Source organism: Prionailurus viverrinus, chromosome A1, assembly GCF_022837055.1.
Source record: "Prionailurus viverrinus isolate Anna chromosome A1, UM_Priviv_1.0, whole genome shotgun sequence".
Taxonomy (NCBI): Eukaryota; Metazoa; Chordata; class Mammalia; order Carnivora; family Felidae; genus Prionailurus; species Prionailurus viverrinus.
This window is the reverse complement of record NC_062561.1, coordinates 209,887,330-209,914,267: the sequence shown is the minus strand read 5'-3', so window position 1 is coordinate 209,914,267 and position 26,938 is coordinate 209,887,330. Positions and strand designations below refer to the sequence as shown.

Below are 26,938 nucleotides of genomic sequence, written 5' to 3'. Positions count from 1 at the left end.
TCACCCTAGGTCTGATATAAAAAATCACTTTCTCATAAAGAGAACTATCTAACAACTTTAGGGGCGGTGGTGAGGTAGGGTCTCTCTGTCACAGGTGGAGTTTAAACCCAGGGGAATGACCTGCCAAAGACGCTGAGAGCAGATTTCTGCATGGAATGGGGGCAGAGCCTGGATAACCTCTGGGGTACCCCCCCCCCCACACAACCCCAAGGGTCTATGATTCTGCTACTTTTGAGCCTCGTAGTCCTGGGGGCAGTCACATTGCCTGGCTTTCACACACGGCATTGTTATCACCTTGGAAGTGAAGAACACAGTCTGTTTCACTTTTCTACTCTAGCTCTGCATAAAAGGACAAGCTCAGGTGTCACAGCTAAGACTTCCAAATACTCAAGTCAGAGTGGACTTGAATTTATTACGGGCAGTCGGGCGCGGGAGAAGGCCAAGGGAACATATTCTCAAGCTTGGCAAACAAACAAGATTGGGCTCATTATAAACCCTCTAGCCATGGAATATTCATTCCTAAAAAGAGGAGGAGAAACCTTCGGGGGCGGGGAGAGCTAGCAGCTCTCAGCTATCAGCTGACAGATACCAGCTATCAATGCCCTTCCCTCTGGCTCTCCGAAACCTAGGTTAACAATGAAGGGCCAGGACCCCCAGGAGCCTCCGCAGGACCGCAGGGTGGAGAAGGTGCAAGGTCCTCCCAGCCAGCAGCCACTGTCTCCCTCTGCGGGGCACTTCCTAAGACCTTTGATCTTTCCCCAGGGACTGGCGAAGACTGTTTTCTTGGTTTATTTATTGTATCTGCTTTCTCTTCTCGCTGGCTTGAAGATCAGCACGCCAGTGTGTGTAACTTAACTTGAGTCCCGGGGTCTCCCCTCTCGCAGTGCCACTAGGAAACCCGGGAAAAGGCGTATTTTACTGAGTCTTAGGGCAGCAAATCCAGAGAAGGGAGCCGACCCGGGAACCTAGATCCCGTGGAGTCAGTGGCCCGGACCTCGCGCCCGCCCCTAACCCCAGCCCAGAGGGAGGCTGCGGTATCCCGCTCGGGTCTTCTCCGTCCGCCAGGGGGCTTGAGCTAGGATCCCTCACCCCGACGCCAGGCTTAACCTGGACTTTCATCTCTTCCCCTGGAGGGTCTCAAGTTGCTTTCCTCTGCCCAGGGAGGGGACCCCAATCCCCTGCGCTGGGCCCTAATCTCCACCCCGCGTTTCCAATGGAGTGGCGTGGCCTCCACTCTCCATCTGCGCGCCTTAAATCCCATTTATCTTCTTAGCGCCCGAGACTCGGTCGGCCCCGCCCCCTCTTCTCTTATCCTCCCCCGCTTGCAAATTGCAGACAGTCCTCCTTCCCCCAAGTGCGCTGGACCGACCCGAGCAACCTTTGGAGGTGTTGGGGAAAGTCCCCAAGCTGGGTGGAAGTGACCTAGAGGGGAGCAACAGGAGGAGGGTACAGCCCGGGGAGGCGCCGCATGATTTCGGGGTCTGAACCACAGCAGAGGGTCCTGGGCTCACAGTCACCCAACTCCTGCCCTGCGAGACTCCACTGGTTGAAGTCGGCCCCTCCTAGCGCCCCAATCTAGGTCACCAGCAGGGAAGGGCCGAGCCAGGGGGATCGCTAGAGGGCGAGGGGCGGGCTGCCTGCCCCCGAGGTGGGCCAAGAGTAAGTGGTCTCAGGGCCTGCCCCTCTCACTTCCACTCGGTTGTAATTCCATCCCCGGCGGGTCGAGCCTCCCTCCCTCCCCCGGCCAGCAGGTCCCTCCCCGTCGGCTTCCTTCGCCGCCCCCGCCCCCCTCCCCGGAAAAGCCCTGCGGCTCGCCGCCGACTTCACTCCCGCACGCCGACCTCCCGGCTGCCGTCCTGCCTCCTTGGACTCCTCGGTCGTTCCTGGTCCAACCTCCCTCAGCCCTGCACCACCTCACCCGGGGCAGGGGATCCACGGGGGCCGCCTCCCCCCCAGGTCCCCCAGGAGACGCCCTTTCTCTGTGCGTCCGGGACTTGGTGAAACTTTGCAGGCGCCCGCGGTGAAATGGATTTAATCCGAGGCGTCTTGCTCCGGCTCTTGCTCCTGGCTGCCAGCCTCGGACCCAGCGCAGTGTCGCTCAGAACGGCTCTCCGAAAATCAGGTAACGCGCTCAGGGCGCTCGGGGGACACCGCGCCCGGAGCGCCCGGGTCTCGGTCCCCGCCAGGACGCAAAGCGGGCGACGCACCGCCTCTCTCTCCCCTGGCCGGCGGCGGTTTAACTGGGTCCATCTCTGCCCAAAGCTGAGAAAAGGTGCGAACCTCGCCCTCTCCCCGGCTCAGGCGGTTCCAGGGATGTTTGTTTGTTAAAGGAATGATCTGTTTTGCAGACACAGTATAGATGGAGGGCTCTGTATTTGACCACGGAGAGCTGAGAGTAGGGACAGCGATCATGCTGTCTCAATTACAGAGGACTGCAACTGTGCACAAGTCAAACAGCTCCTCCAGTGTCTCTAAACATCTTTATTGAATTCATATTGCCCAGGGCCCGGCCATTTCCTGTTAAGCGTCTGAAGATTTGCCTGGAGTTCCCTATATGCCCATCTCTGGTCCTTACCCTGCAGTGTGTAGGGATGTCGCCTCTGCTTTTAAGGATGCTTCCCTCTCTGGGCCATTTTCTCAGAAAGGGGTGCCCAATGTTTTGAACTCCTTTGTTTGCTCGGCAATTTAAACACAGATGTATGGTGTTGTACGATATTACAAAGAATTGTAGGGAACTGGAAACACTGTAACTTGCATTTCCTCTAGTTATACGGGTAAAAAGTTCTTCATCTATTTCTGTCTACTTTGACTTGGTATGTGTTGTGAGATTATTCAAAATACAACGTCCTAAACAATAAAGTTCTAAACATTATCTCCCAAATAACGATTTTTATTCTTCTTTGCTAAGACTTATTTAGAATTCTGAAAAATCTGTGTTTTCCTGGCTTTGAGGTTGTTTTTTTTTTTTTTAATTTGTAAGCAAAGTTGTCTTATGGGATTAATTACATCTTAGGAACAATGGAAAACAATGTAACTTTACTTGAATGCCGTCTGCAAAACTCTGCAGAAAGTGCAGTTTGTCTTTACAAATAACGTTTCCATAAGAAAGAGACCAACCGGGGGAAATTTATCAGAGGGCAAAGAAAATAATCTTGGCGGTTCCCATATGGCTTCTTAAATATTTTCACTGCTCAAGGATCTTTCCATTTGGAAACATGACTTGTTGCCTTTCAGCTCCATGAGTCGCACTCACTCTTCAAGCTGTATCTACTATTACCTGTGCTTTGTTACCTGCCTTGAAATTTAGAGTCATTATCCTAATCTTCAACGCACTGAAACTACGAGCTATTCTATAGCCTCTGTTCAATTCATTTTGGAGATAATAGCAGCAGTCCAAGGCAATATTATATTGTTTTACTTCTTACATGCACACGTACACACATCTTCAAGGATTTCAGTGAAGGGGCTTCTTTCTAACTTTCCTTCTAAAGTGACCACATCATGATCAATTGTATTCTGTGGGTTTATTCACATAAAACCATCTAGTCACAATTTTTGAATAACGCATAGTTACACCTATAGTTCTTAAGCTTAAGCACTGTGTGTAATATTCTTTTAAGGATAGATTTCAACCCATTTAAGCAGAATTTTTTAAAAAGCATTTCATAACTGTCTCCTGTATAAAACTGCTCCTGTGGTTTACCATATTTCCTTTCTTATGTTTTGTAGTTTGTCTCCCAAAAATATTTTCTACCTAGTTCATCTAGGATCTCATTCTGATACTCATGCCATGAATGTGCCGTTGTGGCCTCTTTGGCTTTATCTGAAGCATGGATAGGGTTTTGATAGTGGAAACTCTATCTTTTAAATATTTTTGGCATATTAAATACATCAAATTTGAGGTAGAGGGGGTGTTTGGACTAGGTTCAGCCCAGAAGAGCTTTTCATTACTTTATAATTTTATCCAGACACTGGCTTTCAGGTTGGACAGCTGCTCAGATTAAAATGACAGCTACTTCATAAACTTCAGGGGAAAATTTTCTCCTGGGCTCATTTACATCCCTTGGAAAGACTAGTTTTTGATCCGGAAAATTGGTCCAGATTAAAAACTGAATGTGCCCTGCTTGGCTCTGATGTGAACAGCAACCAACTAATTTGTAATCTTCCCCAGACACCAGCAAGTCCTGCCAGGATCCATATAGTTCTTCGTACCTTGTTTCCTCAATAGAAATCGGTTTGTGAGCAGTACTTGGAAGGTGGTGTGACTGCCATGTAGGTGTACTGGAACGGTCCTGGTTTTTTGTTTTTGTTTTTATTATTACTTTTTTTTATTTTAGAGAGAGAGAGGGCGAGAGAGAGAGAGAGAGAGAGAGAGAGAGAGAGAGAGAGAGAGTGCAAGCTAGAACAAGGGCAGGAGAGAGAGGAGAGAATCCTAAGCAGACTCCACGCTGAGTGGTGTGGATCCCACAACCCTGGGATTATGACCTGAGCCAAAGTCAAGAGTCAGACACTCAACTGACTGAGCCACCCAGGTGCCCCCAGTCCTGTTTTCTTTAGATGACCCTGTATGTTTTCTAACGCCCCTAAATCTACTTTTGACAAGTACAGCTTTGGTGGAGAAGTCTTGTATTCAAAATCAACCAGAAAATTTCCCGTCCCCACCTACCTCTAGTGGGAAAAAGAACAAGTAAACAAGTAGCAGGTTTAATTATGAGTTTAATTTGAGTCAGACGTAGGCAGCCTTTCCCTCGACCCCAAGATAGCTCATCTGCTGTCATCGAGCATTAATAAAGAATCCTCTGCATTTGCCGAGACTAACAAGAAATGGCAGCTTTTAAGTTAAGTCAAATTAAATAATAATAACTAACTCTAATGAAGTGCTTGCTACACTGTTCTAAGAACTTGGCACATACTGATATTTAATCAACCCAATAGCTCTGTGAGATGGGTACTATTATTACCTCTGTTTGACTGAAAATGAAGTTGTGGCTTAGAGAAATTAAATATCTCTTCTGAGGTCACACAACTAGTGAGTTATGGAACAGGATTCAGGCTGTGATATTCAGGACCAGGAATGGGAGTCCTTAGCAGTCCTGTTAGCAGGGGTACGCAGCCTGCCTTGGAGGGCATCTTCCTCCTGGCTGAACCAGGGAGCTCCCATGGACAGAGCTGGATGGAGGGCGTTATCCCTGCTGCTGCGCATGGGGAGCCTGTTAAATGCTGTTAAACGTTTGTACATGGGATCATGCCCAGGCCTTTAAAGATAACAGTGTGAGTGATATACTGAGAGGGAGTCCTGGAAGCCACTGTCTACTGAGCTCATCCGCAAGAATCAGGGGATGTAATCTTACAGGCTGCTGAGCCACTCACTTCCTTTCTCTTGTTGAACTCCTGGGTGCTAAGGCTCGGGAGGGCCAGAGGATCCAACCAAGTACCTGGAGGTAGAAAAAAGAGGCTTCTGAAGATAGGTAGGGTATAGGACACTGTCATCTTCTGGGTCTTCATAGCGTGGAAACATAATATATCCTTCATTCCTTTTCAGATAATGAATTAGAATCATAGACCTGGAAGGAAGTGAAAAGCCCTCATTTTACAACTGGGCTGAGGGCGATTAAGGGGCTTGTCCAACTTTACATCAGAAGCTGACCCGGAACTAGTACCCAGGCCCTCTTGAGTGGGTACTTCTCCCTTATCCGGAGTCTCACCAGGAAGTACGGGAAAGACAGTTGTGTTTCTGATGTGGAGCAGGAAGATGGGAAAAGGAGATCCAGACACATGTGCTAGAGCCAGTGCTCATCAAGCCACACACACATTTCCATAGGCAGATTGGTAACTCATGGTGTTAATTAAGTCTCTGGCACAGAGACAGCGGCTGGAGGACTGCATAAAGGCCCTGCCTTTCCTCCTGTCTTTCCAGTTTGCCTGAGGTCGCAGGGTCAGTGAGACCAGGTCAGGTCGGAGTTGAGAATTCAAGGTCATCCCTAGGAGAGCTGGGGCTCCAGAACTATCGTTAGGGAGATGCGGGTCTCTGATCTTTTCCTTTCTGCTTCCTCAGCATTTCCTTGCCTGTAAAATCGGACTACAAGGAAGATCCAAAGAAACTCAGAGAGCAAAAAACAAAAGTCTGGAAGAGCGGAGTTAGCTCATGGGCAGTGATCTTGCTCCTTGATGGTGGTGAATACACGTGCCTCTAGGTGGTTTCTGCTGCTGCTAGTGTGAGGTTCAATGGCTAGGGGTCATGGATCTTCCAGCTCTACTTCCCCCCATGCCAATCTGAACAACCTGCTAGTCGCAAGAGACTGGTTATGTCCTCATGGCTCCCATGCAAGCGCCCTTCTCAAAGCATGTCTTTGGGGGCTCATGTTTTCTATGTGTCTCTCCTTGTCCCTTTTCAACCCGCAGTACATAATTACAATGCTATCCAGATTGTCTGGCTTCTTGGGGAAAACCGGAGCTCATGAAGGCCACGTATATATCCCCCCATAAATGCTCTGTGTGTGTGTGTGTGTGTGTGTGTGTGTGTGTATCCCCAGGACCTAACTACTAGCATCCATGCAGTCCAGGCAATGTAGCAGAAATATTTCCCCTGCTGTTTCATTTCATTAGCCCTCCTACCCTCTTATTTGTTTCTACATCGTATCTAATTCCTCTAAGAAGCCCCTGCATGTCTTTCTCTCTCTCCTTTGAGTCTCTGTGAGGTAAAGGGACAGAGAGGTCAAGGTCAGGGGTAAATGTCACATAACATGTGGCGGTACTTGTTTCTCAGAATTCTTTCTCATGGAAGAGTGACTTGGCCAGAAAGGAACTGAGTGGTGTTTTTTGTTTTTGCTTTTTGTTTCTTACCCTGAGCCCAGGACTTTCATAACCTTAGAATCCTTTTGGGAGTAGTTGTCCATCTGTCTAGCTCAAAAGGGGTCCAGTGACGCAGAACTAGATTCTGGGAAGACAGGGACTCGGGCGTCTGAGGCCATAGTGGGACCTCAGCTTCCACTGGGCTGTCCTGTGGATGTCCTGAGTCTTCCTGCCACACCCACTCCGTGAGCAGGACTAGTTTTTCTCAATCGACTAAATGAATGATGTGATGTCATGATCGCAACAGAAAATCTTTTGAGCTAGTCAGGACCCCTGCCACTGATTTTGGTCATAAGGTGTCAAACTGCAGATATGGGAAGTATACCTGCTATTTCAGGGATAGAAACAGGGAAAAGGATAAGAGGTACCTCAGAGCCTAAATGGCACTTGGTAGTGGACACCCCCAAACCCATCTTTGATTCCACTCCTGTTTTGAAGAAAGACCCCAGAGTGTGGCTTCAGCTTCTTGAAACGAGCTGGAAGACATTTGCGTCCTAGTCACTACTTGCCCCCCAGTCTCATGGGATCGGGGGTGGGGACGGGCCAGCAAGGGACACAAGGGAAAGTCAAGTCAAACCGCTGTCAGCAGAGGATGTACTTTTCAGAGCTGGCTCGGAGCAGATCTGACCTCTGCAGATCTCAGGCCAGTGATTCCTGACCTTCCATGTGTGTTAAGAATTCTTGGAGTGCCTCACAGGCATCTGCCTTCTTAACAAGAACCTCAGGTGACTTGAGGTGATTTGCAGGTCCCATTTGAGATGTGACAAAGGAGAGGTTAGGCTCCTCTCAGCCTCCTCCTCCTCTGCACCTGCTCCCCAAATACTCTGCAGGACACTGACAGTCTCCCCTTCCTTTGTTCATCACACCACATGTGATTGGCAGCAACAACTCATTGCTCTGGGTCTGTATTGTAACCTTAGACCCCACGGGTCTTCTGAAGGTTAGATTTGGGGCTTGTGGTCTTCAGAAGATAGCTGAGCAACATCTCTACTAGGCAAATCCCCACCCCCCACCAGACTGTTGATTGAGAGGTGGCCGCACAAAGGAGGGAAAGCCTGTAGTGGCATGAACAGAAGCCACATGGAACTGTGTGTAGCTAGCCCCTCGGCCCCCATTTTCCTCAGACCCACTGTACCCTCCCAACCCCCACCCTGCACCTGTTCTTTCAGCCTCCAAAGCTGCCTCCTCCTTGGGTGAGAGCACAGACTTTAATATTTGGCAAATTTGGGTTCAAGTTCTGACACTGTTTTTTGTTAGTTACTTGATGATGTAAGGCAAGTGATATTAGCTTGGTAAACCTCAGTTTCTCTGTCTGTAAAAATAAGATGAGGAAAGAACCTGACATTAAGGTTGCTAGAAGGATGCACTCCTTCTAGTGATACATGTACTCAAGCGTTTAAACGGCACAGAAGCCTGAGGCTGAAGGCAATATTTATGAAACTGGGATTGTTTAATCTGGACAGAGGAAAAAGAAACGGAATGAATATGTGTGACCGAAAGAATATGTTCCGGGAACAGCAGTAAACACAGACACTTAAGATTTCGTGTTCCTTTTCCATACATGTTAATGTATGATTGATTACATGTGATTTAATTTGTACTGAGTTGTCAGATTTTTCCGATAAATTAATTGGCATATCAGAAGGACTCTTTGGTCAACCACATGCCTTGATTTTTGGTTTAGAAAATGTAGCTGCCAGGCTTGTGGTCTTGCTTGAATGGATTCCTTTGAGAAACGGTAACCCCAAGGGGGGTGGATGATTTTTGCCTGGTAATTGTCTTGGGGAGGTTTTGCAGGGTGTGGGGCGCAGGGGGAGCAGCTGTTTCTAAACGAGAATTAGCCAGACTGATGTGTAACTGGGAGCGGAGAAAATCTCTGTGAAGCTAGGGAGTTAAGAAATGGTTCAGGTTTGCTCATTGATCGGGAGATTGGAGTAATTCATGAGCCGCTACCAATGACATGGAATGTTAGAGGTCAGGCTCCATTGGCTCTTCTTTTCCTATTAATGATTCTTGCATTTCCTCAGCCATGCAGCCCCTGCATCCCCCCAGATAACCCACCGGCTTATTTTAAGAATCGAAGGAAATAAAACAGACTAGTGCTTTGCAAGAGCCGAAGCAGTACATAAAGATGGGATATTACCATTCGACAATAATCATCGTAATTACTATTACCTTACCAACTAGCCAACCAAAGATATACTTTCCGAAGCTTTCGTCTCGTTTCCAGTCTCTTCGTCCTCACTGCCCTGAAGACACTTGATTCTTTCTTCATCTGACTCTGCAAATCCTGAGCAATTTAAATCTTAACACTCGTGTTTGCTGACAGGGCACCCAAGATCCCGAATCAGATTTAATGCAATGTTAATGCTATTTATTTATCTTGGCACAATAAGTTTCTGTTAGCCAGTTAATGGTTTACATTGTGCAAAAGGAGTTGTATCAGCAGGCACTTTTCTGTAACATCTGGGCAATTGGAAACATAATACTTAAATACAACCTGAGTGTAGAGCCTTCCTTGGACAGATGGCTAATTTTATTGATCTAATTTTACACTTAGGAATAGGTCCCATGATCCTTTGCTTGTAATTCTTAGAGTGAGCAGAGAAATAAATAAAATGGGTGGTGGCTGTGAATTAGATGCTTGTTATATTGCTTGTAATTTATTTTTAAAATACTTCGGTATAAACAGCCATTGTGTGAATTACTTTAATCTCTACCCTAAGGGTGCTTAATTAACACTTGAAGTAATCCGGCATAGAAGGTACCACTCCTGCATAAGACTTTACTTTTTTTTTTTTAAATTTTTTTTTTCAACGTTTATTTCTTTTTGGGACAGAGAGAGACAGAGCATGAACGGGGGAGGGGCAGAGAGAGAGGGAGACACAGAATCGGAAACAGGCTCCAGGCTCTGAGCCATCAGCCCAGAGCCCGACGCGGGGCTCGAACTCACAGACCGCGAGATCGTGACCTGGCTGAAGTCGGCCGCTTAACCGACAAGCCACCCAGGCGCCCCAAGACTTTACATTTTATTTTAATCTCTCACTGCCCGTGCCGTACCAGTGGTTAAATATTTTGAACTTGATCTCTTGCTAGGCAGGAACCCACACTCCAGGGCTAGGGAGTTAACACTTGAACTTTTAAAGTCCACTCTCAAAAGTGACTTGGGAAATACATGAAAATAAGTATCAGCAAAAATCCAATCTAGAGGTTTTGTTAACTAGCATAAATTATGTTAGACATAATGTTTCCATTGGTGAAATATGTGAATAGCTAGAAAGATCATACATGTCCCTCTATTTTTTGAATGGAAAAAGAATAAGAAGTACTAAACCCAACAGTCCACATGCTTTAGAGTTGGGCTAAAGCTTCATTCAGTCCTAGATTTTGCTCACTTAACAGTAGACTAATTTGCCTGCTCCCCTACATGATTTGCTGATTCCGCCATTAGAATGTTGATGTACCTGCCTCAGCAAGGTGCTTGCTGCTGTAACAACCCCAAATCTCAGTGGCTTAACACAAGATTTATTTTTTATTTACTCGTAGGTCCAAAGTGGATGCTCCTTGTCGGGCAAGCTCTCCTGGACTGCTCCCCTCCAAGTGTGACTTGGAGACCTGAGTCATTCTTTCCCTGTGTCCTCTGTCTTGGAATGCCATCGTCTTTAGAATGGGCTTCCAAGCTATCATGGAAGGAAAAGAAAAGGAAGGCCCCTGTGGGAGATTTTTACTTGCCAGGCCAGAACCTGGTCCTGTGACTCCCACCTAACTGTAAGGAGGCTGGGAAACATAGTTTGGCCACGTGCACCGGAAGAAAGTGACCCGATGTGGTGGATAGTTTCTGATGCCGTCCTTTGGAGTTTCTAAACCCATAGACAAGGGATGTTAAAAGAGTAAAGTTTATGAGAATTTTGGTGACCTCTTGCCAACGAATATTTGTGTACGTGGCAGAACTTGGCCTAGAATTTGCATCCATTGTAGTGTGCAGTCTGGCTGAAAAGCAGATGGCTACCATCTATGTGTTGGAAATCATCATAATTTAACAAAAGATCCTAAACACTAGACAGTCAAATTGACTTAGATTGGTTTGCAAAAGGATGCAAAAATGGGTATATGTTTGCGTGAATATATGCTATTTGTTGCCACTTTTTTTGTCCATTTTACGAAAAGTAAAACTAATCCCTTTTAAAAAGTAAAATAACTATCCAGTTGGTTAAATAGAGAAAATTTCTAAGGCACATCGACCAGAACTCCAGTGATTTCCCTATAGTTTTCTGGAAGCTCCTTCTATTTGTGTCCCATAACAAAAAGGACTATTCATGGTAGGATAATTTATTCAGTGAGATATACATCTTAAAATATAAAAATCAGTTTTTAGACACCACAGCCTGCTTTGATGGAACGAAGATGGTGTGGACTGATCCCAACAAAAATAAATTGATACATTTGATTGAACCACTGCACTTCCTAAAACACTTTCATCGAAATGATCTCATTTGATCATTTCTACTGGGAAGTCCAGAGCAGATGACTTAGCAAAGAAGAAGTAGGCATAGCCAGGACATGAACCTAGGTCATCCAGCCCCTAGCCCTTGTTGCTTCCCAGCATTCCAGAGGTATTCCTGCAGCTAACAGATAAAAACCTGATCACTACAACATGCCTGAGCAGCTCTGCAGTCATGACATGCAGTCAGGAGGAAACTTACCAAGACTTGCCACTCTTCACTTGCAAAGGCTCCAGTGCATGTCGCAGGACACCATGTAGAATGATCTGGTACTGGTACGGTCATACTCCTGGCTGGTTAGTTGTGCATTTTGTCAAGTACACGGTGACTGAGGGGCTATTTACAATCGAGAAACAACTGTGGTAGCTGGAGGCTAGCTCCAGAGTCCCCCAAGGTGTCTCCCCAAGAAGACCCTTTTGGGGTCTCGGGGACCACTCAGAGGACTCAGCCTGGCCTTGAAGCTTTCCATTCCTGTACTGTTTAGCCATTTTCTTTAGTGGCAAATGATGTTTGCTAGACCTTCAACGTGGTGTATTTCAAGGTTTATCATTCTAAGTCTCAAGACTTGCTGTTGGTTTCTTAAACAGCTCTGTGATATTCTAAGAGTTCCTAATTAGTGTAGTTAAATAAACCATTAGTTTGAAAAAAGAAGCATTCCTCTGTTAGCTGTTTTAGAGTAATTCATGGGCTGTGGTTACAACCTACACACATAAGACACATCCCTTCAGCTTCGAGCAATTATAACGAGAATCCAGTAAACAGACCTGGGTTTGAATCCTAGTTTTCAAATTTATTCTTGTCTGATTCCAGATAGAGAACTTTATGTCTTTATTCCTTAGATTTTCATCTGAAACTTAAGGTTCATAGTACCTGCCACAAAGGTTCGGTGTGATGAATAAATGAGATGATTTCTGGAAATGCACCTAGGATAGCACTTAGACGTTTGGTACATAATTACACTGCAGAGTTAGTCCATATTAATTTGATTCATTACAATTTGTAGAGTTTGTACAGCGGTGGAGATGGTTGCTTTTTCATACTCGAGAGGCCTCAAATATTGACAACATTGACACAGATGTATAATTGAGTTTAGTTAGGCTCCCATGAAGATGGAATTGAAAATGATTTCATTTCCTTAATTTTATATTATAGATTCTTGGAGTTTATGTTGTTAAATGATGACTCTTGGTATCTAGATTAGTCATAAAGATCATGTTATCGATGAAAGATCTGGAAGTGGCTTAGAGTTTAATAAAAATAGCCAACATCCATTTTGGGCTTTGTATAAAACCCAGACAAAAGAATCAAGATCATATATCAAAATTGTATATAGCTACTAGAGTAGTAACAGATTTTCATATATCAGCTGTATGGCTCCTTACCCAAAAAGAGGCTATTTGCAGTTAGAATATAAACAAAAAGTTTCCTTAGCTACCTTCTTTACTGTGGTATTAAGAGAATAAGTATAAAAGATGCTATTTCTATGATATCTATTCTCTCCCCATTTTGAGTCAACCATGCTCTCTGCCAGAATAATCTTCCTAAAATGCAGTTCTAATCCTGTCACTCTTGTGTTTAATATTCTTTTCTGGCTCCCTGCTGCCTTCCAAACTCTAAAGCTGAACATCCAAGGTCTGTCACAATATGGCTCCAACTTACTTTTCCTGTCTTCTCACTGAATACACAACCTGTATTCCAGCCAAACTAGATTATTTGCTATTCTATAGTCTACTTCTTCGTTTTTCCAATATGAGCCTGTCAACATGCTGATCTGCCTCCTTGGAACATCCTTCCCACGTCTCTGCTCAGGGAAATGCAATGACCCTTCAAACATGGCTCAGTTGCCCCCTGTTCTGTGAAGTCTTCATGTTCCCTCCCAGCCAGGATCCATTTCTGTTTTCTCCCATTCTCCCTTGTATTATGTTATCGGTGTGCCTGACTCATGCCTTCTATTAGATTTGTAACTTTGTTGAGGAAAGCACTATGACATCTTTCACCTGTGGGTCTCCTCCATCGCCTGGTGGAGTGTCTTGCATGCAGTTGGCCTTCCCCAGGCAGCTGTGGAATGGAAAGAGATGGCCTTGTTGTGGGCAAACACCTTTTTTTTTTAAATTTTTTTTCAACGTTTTTTTATTTATTTTTGGGACAGAGAGAGACAGAGCATGAACAGGGGAGGAGCAGAGAGAGAGGGAGACACAGAATCGGAAACAGGCTCCAGGCTCTGAGCCATCAGCCCAGAGCCTGACGCGGGGCTCGAACTCCCGGACCGCGAGATCATGACCTGGCTGAAGTCGGACGCTTAACCGACTGCGCCACCCAGGCGCCCCAAGGGCAAACACCTTTTTACGTCGTGTGATTAATTTGATTCTGCTCCCCGCTCCCGAATTCGTTTCCTCCCTCCAGCACAATACAGGAGAGGTGTCACTTCCCTGTGCCAACAGTTTTGCTCAACCTGAGCAGACATTTGAAAACCCGCACTGCAGTCTGGTTTAGAGAAGGAAATATCTCAGCACTCAGTCTGCAGCAGTATGTAATTTAAATCCTACCTACGTGCTGCCAAAGGCTATTGGAATTGTGGGTTCTTACGGAGTGTCTGATCGAGTCCAAATTGTGAAATATGTCATTTTCCATACGTGGAGAACAGGTAGAGTTTGAAGTAACATGCAGGGCTGCCTCAGATCTGTTTTTTATCATGTCTTGGAAGGTTAAGAAGCAAAGGCAATAATAACCATTTACTGGTACATCAAAAGATAGTGGGGGAGGAGGAGTTAACAGTCCAGTGTTCAATTCCCCTCCTTCCCCCACCTGTCTTTAAAACCGAAGGAAAATGAGGCTGTGTGGGAATGGCATTGGTGGCATGATTGAAAAGGTCAGGTTGCGGGAGAAGGGATAAAGCCAGTCCTTCTCTCGTAATGAGATCTGACTGTGAGGTCGGGAGGAAAACAGTACTCAAGTTCTTCAACATTCTTCTTCAGTTTTATTGTGCTGGCCCTGGCTTGCTTAGGAAGATCAATTCTGTAATCCCTGGAAAGTAAAGCAACCAAAACCTGGAGTGTTTGCAAAGGTTTTTCCAGCCTTTGTTTTGCAAGGACCAACATGTCTGATAAAATGAATGCCCCTGGGCAGCCCAACCAAAAGCAGCTTACCGAGTTTGGTTGATTGACCCATTGATTGACCCATTTAATTGATTGACCCATTCACCGGTTGACTTCCATATGTATATATGTATATGCATATATATGACTTGGATATATAGGGAGAGAGCAGAGAGCTGAAAATAAGTTGCATTGTAGTAGCAATTAAAATTGAACTAAGTAAATGATATACTGCCAAAGTATTTAGGTGGAAGCTTCCTGATATATGAAATTTACTTTGAAGTACATAAAAAATAAGATTCCCTGATGGATGGAGAAGGGGTAGATTGTTGGATACATACGCGATAAAGCAAGTAGTAAAATGTAAATGGTGGAATCCATGTGGTGAGTGAATACATGTTCACTGGAAAACTCACTTTTCTGTACGTTGAATGTTTTCATAATCAAGGGGTGGAAAGGGTGAACTGAGTATTAAATAAACAACGACTACAGAGTTTTACCCATGAAGACAGATTCCAGCATATTGTGCTGTGCAGCCACACACCCTGGGGTTTTTCATCTTTGTCCTACCCCTCACCCCACATCCACTCCCTCTCATCTCTGCCCCCCTCCTTGCCCTGAGGGGCTCCTTAAGGCATTACTCAGATTGAGGCACTGGAAGGAGATGAGGGGGAGCAGGGGAGAGAAGCCAGTGTATTTCTTCCCTGATTCCCCCTGCTTTGCTACTGCATTTCTCTGAAACCACCGCTCCTGCCCCTTCATGGATCCTGGCCCTGGCCAGCTCCAGTAACCTGGTTTCTCTCCACTTGCATTTTCCGCCCCTGGTTTTTCTCCACACGCATTTTCATGGCATAATGGCAACACTTCTGGAGTGCTGGGCTCTGGGTTGCCATCAGTATCCCTCGCTGTCCCTTAAAGCAGCTCACATCTCTGTAAGTAGTCTTTTAATTAAAATCTTTTTTAATTAAATAAATTCTTCTTCCTGCTGGGACCCTAACTGATACCTTTGGTACTACTGCTTTGTAATATATGCCCTATTTCTATGATTTCCCTCCTTAGGCATAACCATAATGCTTTGATTTGTATGTACCTTGCATTCAGATCTCTCTGAGGATCAGGTCTGATTTAGCTTAAGGATGCCTGCTGTAGATGCCTGGCAAGAGTAACAGGAACCTTGATCTTTTTGAGGATGAGCTTGTTCTCTGGGCCCAAATCTGCTGGCTTGTGTAAGAAAGAACATATCGAGACCAACCTATACATTGCTGTGTGGTGTTGAGAAATGATCGCAGTGATATTCATGACCCCTAGTAGAAATTCTAGGAACCCAGAGCTTTCTAGAACACATATGAAATGAAGGGAGGATCATTCTTCATTTCTTGAGAAAATCACCATGAACCAAATCTAACCTCTTATAACTCCAGTGAATTTGATCTCAAGGGAAAAGACCATGGGAAGCTTGGACTTTTTCCCAGTTCTTTTAGGTTTGTTGCTGGTTTTTAGGCTTTTGATATTTTTTAGACTCTGTTCTGGTTTCTTGGCTATTTGTATCTGATATTCTACCGAACTGAACTGAAAATGCTTATCGTTCAAACTTAAAAGAATTAATTAGGCTACACCCTTTGTCTTGGTTTGGATTCCCCAGTAACAGACAAAGAGTTGAATACAAATAGTTTATCTGAAAGGTAAACAGAACAAAACAAAAGCTGAAAACAGGAGCGTGGGGGAGTGAGACTGTCTACTGAGAGGAGAGTCCTGAAGGTTTTCTTGGCAAGCAGGTTACATTATAGATGATAGAGCTTCAACTGATGGGAGAAACTGGAGGAACTGGTCCAGAACACATGGTTCAGAGTTGTCCTGCCTGAGGAGTAATTGAGAAGGCCAATAGGAGTTAGAGCCTTCACTACTTATGAGTATGCTCCGTTTAGAATTTGCTTCTAGGTAACTCCATTTGCATTTAAAGGCGTGCATCTTGCTTTCACAGAACAATGACGATTGCCCAAATTTATGTAGTACTTGCTGTATACCAGGCATTGGTAGTGACCGCATAGCCTCCTAAGGCCGGCATCATAGAAACCCTGGATTTTAGCACAAGGAGGGACCTGACGGGTAGCTGTCTTAACTCTGTATGGTCTAGTGAAGGTAAGTCACTGGCCTGAGATCATGCATCTAGTTAGTGGCAGAATGAGCATGAGGACCCAAGGCTTTTGACCTGTGGCCCAATGCTGTGTCTGCGAGACCCCACCACCTCTGTGACCTGGGAGTAGGTAGAGACTCTTATGTGCAACTTCTGCTTTCATTGACTAGCTCTTCTTTCCTTTCAAATGTGGTCTTTGCTTATCTGGTTGGAGGTAAAGAGCCCTCAGCTCAGGCTCCTAAAACAGTGCCACATCCAGAGAAACAAATGAGCTGTGAAAAGCTTGCTCCTGCTGCTCAGTCGTGGCCCAAACTACCTTCTTGGCTCCTCCTGGTTAGCGCTGTACTATAGAATCTGTGAGAGACACCATCTTCTAAGACACTGAGACCCACAGGTAGATAGCCAGGGGTATCAGGGCAGAGAAAAAAGTAACGTTGTACAGGATCAGAATTCCCATGTGGAATTAACCCCATAGCATGCTCTTAAGTGAATCCTTCCAGGAGACACCCTGAAGGGGAAATTGAGGAGAAATTTATGTCATAAGACAGTATCAGTGGCTTAATCACTTGGCTTGCCTCTCATTGTTGGGGGTCACCTTGAGGAATTAATCCATGATGGCAAAGTTCCAGAACATCTTTAAAAAACACAGTTACAGTCATACCTTGTAGAGAGCACTGCCTACATAGAATTTTTTACATAGAATTGATCCTTAAGAACCAAGGTCAGAAAACTTTCTGTAAAGGGCCAGATAGTAAATATTTCGTTTATTTTTATTTATTGGGTCTGTATCACAACTCTTTGGCCTGGTATTGTAAAGCAAACGTAGCCATAGGCATTATGTAAATAAAAGTGTGTGACTGTGTTTCAACAAAACTTTATTTATAAAACAAGCAGAGGGCCATATTTTTCTGGAGTTCTGGTCAGCCCAAAGCCTTTAGGTGGTACAGGTCAGCAGGCCTGTTGCTCTCTTTTGTTTGCTTCCTCTGTGGTGTCTTTATTCATCATTAATATCATTAACATTGTCTTTTTCTGCTGAAAGTTTATTTTATGGCAAATAGCTTCATTCAATTCCTAAACACCAACAAAGATGGCATTGGTATAGTGCTTAAAAGGAACGTTGGCTGTTAGAGCAAGTCCAGGGCAGTTAGCTTCACATGGGTATGGGGGTCTAATCCTGAAACAATCAAGTTATCAACCAATAAATTTTCCATTTCACATAGATAATAGGCAATAAATAACTGTATCTAAAACACACATATGTAGAAAGCATTATAGATCTGAGCCCTTCCTAGAATTCTCATTCTGCTCTTATTTTAAAATAATGATAATAGCTTTGTTTTAAAGAAAAAATAAAACTCAGTTGTTCTCAAGAGTAACTATTTTCATAGAATTACAATAGAAACCCTCCTATCAAATCCAATTTGCATTGGTTAGTTAATTGAAAGAGTTAGTTAATGGGACAATTTAAATATAGATACATTCTATTTTCACTTAAAAGATGGCAATGGGAAATTTACTCAACGATGTTGAATAAATTCGTGTGTAATGACACACAAATGTAAAAAAACACAGCGACTGGTAAACTATTTCAGAATTTTTAAATAGCTTCAACATTCATGTGGCTTTACTACATGCCAAGTACTATGTCAAATGCTTAGAAACAATTGTACTTTTACTCCTTTTAACATCCCTTTGAGGTAGGTCTTACTTCATGACCCTTTTGCAGATGAGGAGACTAATCCCCCTAATCCTAATTCAGCCAAAAGAAGTTGAGTGGCTGAACTGGGATTTGAACCAAGCCAGACTGGGCTAAAGCTTTTCTTGTCAACCACTCACTCCCTTCTGCCCCCTCAGGGGCGAAGTTGCATTGCAGAAGAGAGGTTGGACATTTGACCCAAATGGCCACTCTGATGCTCAAATCTTTTACATCTTAAAGTTCACTCTCATAAGTACAGATGATAGGCTCTCAGCAAAATGTATCACGAGGCATCAGCCTGGGGCATGTTAGGTGAGTTCAATTTTCCAGATTGCCTAATTCCTCAAGGGAGACACGCTTGACTTGGTGGCCATGGTGGACTTCCAGCCCAGAGTGAGGTCTTTCTTGACAGGGCGTGAGAAGCCTCTTTAATCCTCAGCCACGTGCCCTGAAATTCCAGCTTTTATGGATATAAAATTGCCATTAGAAAGCTGTGTCACTGGATTGAGTATCTGAATATGGAGTACCATGCCACCAGCGCCATCTTGCTACACTTTACACAGATTACAAAAAGTGAGCAGACATCACTCCTGAACAGTGACTGTGCACCTACAAAGTGATGACCAGTGGGTGAGCGCGCTCAGACAGTCACGTCCGACCTAAACAGACCAAGAAGGAACTGAATGCAGCAGGCCTGCTCGGAACCTACCAGGATGGTCTGGCAAGACAATGGCTCCACTGATGTGTTGAGTGGTACTTGTCACCTTCAGATAGGAGGTGTCTCTGAGGGCATTGATGCAGATATAGGAGACTGACAGTTGATGATGATGATAGCTCATCCTTACAGAGAGCTGTAGTTTGAAAAACTCTTGCCATATCGTTAGTGTGTTACTGGTGGTAGATTTTAGAGTCAGAGTGATTTTACAATCCTGCCTACTAGATCTGTGACTTTGGTCTAGTTCCTTAATCTTTGTGAGCCTCAGTTTTTTTCATGTGTAAAATGGGGCTAAATCCTTTATCTTTTGGAGTTTTAGAAGTTAGGTCCTATGGTACCTAGATGCGCCTAGCAGTGAGCCCGGTTTGCCGTAGGTTTAATGAAGATTTCCTTTATACATGTGAACAATCAGATCCTATATCTTCCGATTCAGATTGGCAGTCACCGCACTTTATCACACACTGTCCAGAGGCAAGCACATTTCCATTTAATAACAAGCAAAGGAACCTTCTAGTCAAGATGGACACCCAACCAAACAGAAGACAATGGATCAGTACTCTGAGTTGAGACATGGAAGTGAATATCTTTCATGCCCTGGATGGGGACAATGACAAATAAATAATGTGCTTTTGGTAATCACATACTTATGATTACATATTAATTTATTCATTCAGCAATTGTTTATTTAGTAACTACCATATGTCAGGTATTGTGCTAACTGCTGGGAATGAAGTGAATAAGAAATATAATAATTTCTCTAAAACTCATTAACGCTTTGCAAAATTCCAAAGATATAATGATTCCTGTTGGAATAGAAATTAGTTAGTTTGTAATTTAACTCTGTGAGATTTAAATCATCTGATTACAGATTACAGAACTAATTATAAAGCTGAAAGGTACATTATGAACTACTTTTCCAGTATAACTTCTTAATATAGATCTTTATTAATGTATTTTTACATACATAAATGAAAATTCAGTGCACAGGTCTGTAGTTTAAAAAAACCTGTTAAAGATAAAAGGGCTAATGTTGTTGATAAGGCTGTTTTATCGTATTACCCAATTTTCTTGACATCTTCTAGCACTTTCTATATAATTAGTAAAATAGCTGTAACTATTGTGAAAGAAAGATGGTCATTTTTAAAACTGGAAAATGGGAAAAACATATTGGTGGGAACGAAAGGACCTCCATTTTGATATTATCTATTATTCATATTATTATTGTCATCTTCTGGCCAAGTAGAAAGCTTTCATCTCACAGTTGTACTTAAAAAAAAAAGCAAAAACAAAACCAAAAAAACCTAAATAATTTTATAAAATGTTGTAATATCAAAGAGTCTGATTGAGTAGTCCACATTTAAGGTTTGAGAGTGGGGTCTTGAGTTATTGAGACTTTGGCCCATAGGTTGAGAAAATATAGGGCTTCTGTGCATTCTTGGGGAGAAGTGGTGTTCTTTAATTACATAGTGGAGCTGAGGACAACCTGAGTGCTAATTTTTCTTGTACTAAAATAGTCTCTGACTATAGGAAGGAAAAAAGTGACAAGTATTTGCTTTATTTTCCTAAAAAGTTACATAATTCAGTTGTCTAGACAATATTAAATTAACTGCATTGTTGAGCAATCCCTCATCTGGTTGTGTAGACCAGATGTGTGCTACTTCTTCAATACTGGGGCAATTTTGAAGAGGTATAGGAAGAGCACCGGGTTAGAAGGCAGGGCTTCCAGGTATGAGCCACCCCACTGTTATGTCCTATGATTGGATCTGTGATCACCATGTGTTGTTATGAGGAACAATGTTATAGGGAAACCCTGCGTGGTTTGCCTCATTATTAACCCTCAATTCCAGGAGTCCTCTGTGGCTAGAGGGGATAGGAAACTTTCTTTTTATTATAGGAAGTAGAACCCCTTTAAACTCATGTCTCATACCAAACCACTTTTCTAGATTGCCTTTTTCTTCTCTGGCGCCGTGTTCCTTCCAGTGTTCCAAGCTTGCCTCTCTGGAGTTATCTCTAATTCCTTTTCTCTCCTCCCCTACTTGCTGATTCTTCTTTCTTGGGAATAACTCTTTCATTTCCCTCCCTCACATTCCAGTTTTTAGGTCTTATTTCAGATCCTTTTTACTTGAGGCCTGCAGTGGCCTTTGAATTGACTTGCCAAAGTCTTTCTGCTTCCTTCTCAGTTGTATTAACCAGACTAGGTTAGGTTATGCTGCAGTAACAGACAAACAGAAAATCCCAGTGGTTTAAAACAAAATGTACTTGGAGTTTATGTTACATGGTCATCATAGATTGCAGGAAGAGGGTACTGGGTGATCTTATACTGACAGATGTTCAGTATGACGTGCTAACTTTCACTCACAGTCACTGGCCACAGGTAGTCACATGGCAGAAATGTGTAACCCTCTCATGTGCTTTTAACAAGTGGAGAGAGAGATAGTGAGGACCATTCGAAGGCTTCACTGTTCTATCCTACAGTGAAGGCCAGAATCCTACACTGAAGAACAGGTCCTCCAATAAAGGCCAGGGTCCTCCAAGGAAGGCCATTGGTAATACCGTCAAAGCACTTCTTTAAGTAAAACATTTCAGTGGTTCACACTGCCTATCTCTATCAGATGATCTACAATTCAATCTAATATTGAATATTGAAGATTGAATATTCAATCTCTATTATTTATTGAATAACCAATAGTTATGAAGCACTTATGATGTCAGTAAGATAATCTATTATCTTGTCTGTTTCTCATAACTCTCTTCAAGGCTGCTGTTATTATCCCATATTGCACATAAGGAAACTGAGGATTAAAGAATATCCCAGTTTAGTTTTCTCCAAATTCAGACAATGTGGCAAGGACTCAGATACCAGGAAGCCCAGTGAGGGAGGGGGTTGTGGTAACAGCAAGAAAGGAGTGTCAAGAATGTGATAGTGAGTGAGTTACCACTGAGGGCTGCGAGGGCTTTCAGTCCAGCTGCAGACCCTCTGAGAGACTGGGGAACAGAGCTCAGCTCTCCCTTATGGGCCAAGGAACTGGGCTAGTTTTCCTCCTGTATGTCATTTGCTGGAAGTTGCTCTTGAGATGTTAACTCTCTAGAACTTATGGCCTGCTCTGTCCGTAAGCCAAGCACATGCTATCAGCCACAACATACCCTTTGGCAGAGGTGAGCAAGCTGTTTTCTAGAGCCATGTTGGTAATCCCGGGGAATACAGGCATTGGCAGCTTCTGCTATGGAGAGGTGAAGTTACTTGCCCAAGGAATACAGTGAATAAGATTTAAACCCAAATGCGCTTGTTCCAAATCCCACTGTTCACGCTGACCTCTCACTACTTACTAACACAGGAGATGGATCCGTGCTTTAGCCCAAATGGTCACTGATCACTCTTCAAACCATCTTGTCCTGTTTCTTCTCCATCTCTTTGTTCGTGCCATTCCTTCCACTGGGAGCGCTCTTTGCTCTGTGCCTCCTATTTAAATTCTGTCCGTGATCTCTGCTCAGCTCAAACACTGCCTTCTCCATGAAGCCTTCTTTGATCGTCAGAAATGCAGCCTTTCGCCTCTTAACCCTGAAGCAGTCCAGTAATGCACCAGCAGCACTTACCCTGTACTGTCTTACATGGCAGGGATGCATTTATAGGTTTTTCTCTGGATTAGACCAGGCTCCTTGTGAGCCTGGACCATGTTTTATTCAGTCACTTCAAATGCTTAGTGGAGTCAGACAGATAAATATGACTGTATACATGCAAACACACATCCATATGCACATTTACTTCGCTTTCAGTCCATGTTGACTGACTTTGCTGAAGGTCATGTTGAAGTCTGGATGTTGGGAGGTTTCTGTTTTTAGGCTAACTGTGCCACTGTCAGCTTCTCTACTCACATGACTTCTGGCCTCTGTGTTGCACTTACAATTGCCACTCCTGAGTAAGGGCAGGAGCTGACGACTGAGGGCAGGACAGTTTCCAGCAGTTTGTGGCAGGCTCCCCTCCATGTATCATGTCTGAGCAATGTGTATCTGTCATTATTCCCATTAGAAATAGGATTGCACTGGGGCGCCTGGGTGGCTCGGTCGGTTAAGCGTCCGACTTCGGCTCAGGTCATGATCTCACGGTCCGAGTTCGGGCCCCGCGTCAGGCTCTGTGCTGACAGCTCAGAGCCTGGGGCCTGTTTTGGATTCTGTGTCTCCCTCTCTCTCTGACCCTCCCCCGTTCATGCTCTGTCTCTCTCTGTCTCGAAAATAAATAAACGTTAAAAAAAAAAAAATTAAGAAATAGGATTGCATTGAAGATGGTTTGCCTGATTCAGGTGACAGGAGAGGAGAATGTAATTCACCTTAAAGTGACACTCCACACCAGGGATGCCTGGGTGGCTCATTTGGTTAAGCGTCTGACTCTTGAATTTGACTCAGGTGTTAATCTCATGGTTCATGGGTTCAAGCCCCACATCGGGCTCCATGCTGGCGGCTAGGAGTCTGCTTGGGACTCTCTTGCCTTCTCTCCCCGCTCATGTGCATTCTCTCTCTCTCTCTCTCTCTCTCTCTCTCTCTCTCTCTCTCTCTCTCTCTCTCTCAATACATAAGTAAACATTGTTTGAAAAAGGTGACACTCCACAATATGCTAAGGATTGCTAATGATTAGGAGGTGACAAAAACCTTTGGCTTTCTTTGGTTCAGAACTGCGTAAAGGGAGATGATTCTGGAAGTGCTTTCACCTGATATTCAGAGTGGCCCTTTCGATGGGTTAGGAAAACGGCTGTAACCTGCAGAAGGGGATTCCACCTGGCCCTCACTTTCAGAGAGGCATTCTTGTGGTGCTGAAGCATGGCTTTCAGATTTCCACTGTACAGCGGGGCTCATGAAAGGAAATAACAGCAGAGTAGATGATCCTGGCCTCATCCACAGTGTCACTTTCCTAGGTTGTGCACCCGGGAGGTTTTGTAACGTGGTAATCCCAACCCCTCCTTATTAATATTGCCGTTCCGTTTCAAGATGCTTTGCCAGAGAGGAACTTCTGGCCACAGATGGTGATTCATTTTAACAAAGATAGATGACCCTTATCTTTTCTTCCCCCCGTGAATGCAAAAACAGATTGCATTCTCAATCAAATCCTTTTTTTAAAAAAACTGTATCAAATAATTTGCCTTAACAGTTCTTGTACAGCAAATTCTAAAATTAATTATGTAGTGGACCAAAAAAAAATTCATTTTCTTTTATGTGTTTTAAATAAGTTGCCTTTCGATTTCATTAACTGCCCCCTTATTCTTTTTTTTCAACGATTTATTTTTTTTTAATGTTTGTTTATTTCTGAGAGAGAGTGACAGACAGAGTGTGAGCAGGGGAGGGTCAGAGAGAGAAGGAGACACAGAATCCAAAGCAGGGTCCAGGCTTTGAGCTGTTAGCACAGAGCCTGACATGGGGCTGGAACTCACGAACCCTGAGATCATGACCTGAGCTGAAGTCGGATGCTTAACTGACTGAGCCGCCCATGTGCCCCATGCCTTTTTATTCTCATATGGCTGAGTAAGAATTTAAGGATGGCTTTGCTGTGTTTCATGTGTTTGTCTCCACTGCTTAGGTAGAAAGTCTACAAGGAAAATGTTGAAAAAAATCAGCAGCTCAGTTGTGAGTACTTGCAAATACAAGCCAACTGCAAGTTTGCTTTTATACCCCAGATTCTGATATCTGTCCCACTTATACATCACTCGTGTCCCCCCATTTACTGTTCTACATTATCCAAGTACCCACAGTCAATGAGTTAATAATGATCCCTTGATCGAAATCACACAGAGATCCCAGATGTACCAAGAGGGTAGTACACAGGTGTACGTGTGTAGGCAGCTTAATTACATTTTGCAAAGGTACATGTTGATATTATGAGAGTTTCGTATATACCCGTGTTAGCAGGTTGTCAGGGCCGGGAGGGTGAGTGGTGCTTAATCAAGGAGAACTTTCTGGAAGAATCAAGTTTTATGCCAGTGTTAGAAGGCAAGGACATAATGCTCTAGAGAGTCATGTAAACATTTATAATTATTGTATTTGGTGATTTAGTTGGTATTTCTGTGGAGAACCATTAACAATTATTAAAAAAAAATCAATTCCTGCTCTCTTGTCTATTCCTCTCACTATGGAACATATGACAGAGAGTGTCCTTGTGAAAAAGCAGCTCCATTGGAAATCTTTCCTGTTTTTGTCGTTTTTAGGTTGCAGCTTTTCCTTCTGTCTTTAAGCCTCTGACTCCATATGTTTTTCATTTCCACTCAGAAGAGTGTGAACTGCTGTTGACTGCGGACTTCCAATCTAATAAGGCTTTTTGTTTTTAACCTTTTAATTTGTCTAGTGTTTCAGACTAGGAAGACCCTGGGCTTTCTAATCTGGGCTGTAGGCAGCTGTCCTCCTATGCTGCATGGTGGGAATGCAAGCTCGTTCTGCTTGCCATGTGACAGGCCAGTAAGTTCAGAGGCAAGATTGGGGGGTGAGCAAAGTGACTCTGTTTGGAAAGCCAGCAAACGGAGGGGATGATGGACTATTGTCCCAAAGAACCATTTCTCTCAGCATAAGATTTGAGCTTCTCCTATGTTAGGAAGGGGGGGGAGTGGGAGGGAGTCGGAGTCAAAAGGTGACTGACGTTTGTAGACATCTGAGAAAGGGCTTTGTCCTTGTAGAGTTGATCTTTGCCTGCAGGAATCTGGTTGTGTCCTTCCTGTAAATCTTAAACATGGCACAGTCATTTCTGTACATACTTCCTTATCTTCTTGAGTGAGGTAGGTGGTGGGTAAAAGCAGGGTTTTTTGCAAATCTCAGCTGTAAGTGAAATTCCTTCAACAATTAACATGCTTACATGCGAAGCAGAAGTTTTTAAGCTATAGATCACTGCAGTAAGGGAGATAGAAGCAATATGGAGTCAGACGTGCTAAGTTCCTCCCTGTTATAGGAAGAACATGGGATTTGAATCAGAAGACCTGGGTTTGAGTCCTGGCCCTTTTACCAGTCTCAGCTGTGTGACTTTCGATAAGACGTTTAACCTCTCTGAACATCTATTTCCCTGTTTGCAAAATAAGTCAAATAAGGATAGCAGTACTTTTTGCCCACAGAATTACAGTAAGAATTAAGTTCCATCATATGCATTATATAATTTTAAGTTCTTTTTTTTTTTTAACAGTGCTATAATTGTACTGGCTTTGTATGGAGACTTGGCTGCCAAGAATTTCTCCTTTAATGTCTTCTTCCATGCCTGAAATACTTTAATTGTAAACAGTTAACCACACAGAAAACAGATTTTTTTCCTTAGCAGTTGCCCTATACCAGCCCTGCAAAATGTCTTCATATGTGGTTCTTTAAGATATGAACAATGGAGCTGTATGTTTTGTGGGGTTATTTCCTAAGGTCAGTGCATGATGTCAAAATTGCACAAGGAGTCGGCATTATTCTTTGAGTTTTTATTGTTATTATTATTCATTAAGTATAGTGTGTGTGCTTTGATGTCTACACATGTGACTCTCATTTAGGGAGCCATTTGTAGTAAAAGCATTTCTCTTTAAACTCTGAAATCACACTCCATGGGGTTGATACTCACACTGGGAGATGCATGTGGGAATTGAGAGCTATTAAGGAAAAATAGATTTAAGACTCTCATCTCACACTCGCTCCTGGTGCTCATTCATTGAGCACCCTATTTATATTGATGTTTCTTTTTTCCCCCTTTTTTCTTTATTACTCTGCCAGAGATTACTGGATAGCAAAGCACTCCAAAACTCAATGACTTAGAAGAGCTATCATTTATTTTCATGCATGTCTCTGCAGGTTGGCTGGGGACAGACCGATCTCGGCTGGACCCAGCCGGGCAGTACTGTTTCAAGGTGCAGGTTCCTCTGGGATTGATTCCTTGTTACAGGTTAGGTTCACGTCTGCTCCTTAGGTGTCTGTTGCAGGATGCAGGGACTGTCACGGCCATGA

At 43.8% G+C, this 26,938-nt stretch overlaps 1 protein-coding gene across 1 annotated transcript in view; it reads left to right on the top strand.

The window, feature by feature from the left end:
• Positions 1-1,361: 1,361 nt before the first annotated feature.
• EGFLAM (EGF like, fibronectin type III and laminin G domains) overlaps positions 1,362-26,938 on the top strand; it is a 180,707-nt gene continuing 155,130 nt past the window's right edge. The window contains exon 1 of the mRNA XM_047868677.1: positions 1,362-2,122. Within this exon, the coding sequence (XP_047724633.1) occupies positions 2,026-2,122 (97 nt within the window). The 5' untranslated portion in view covers positions 1,362-2,025. The remainder of the gene's footprint in view (positions 2,123-26,938) is intronic.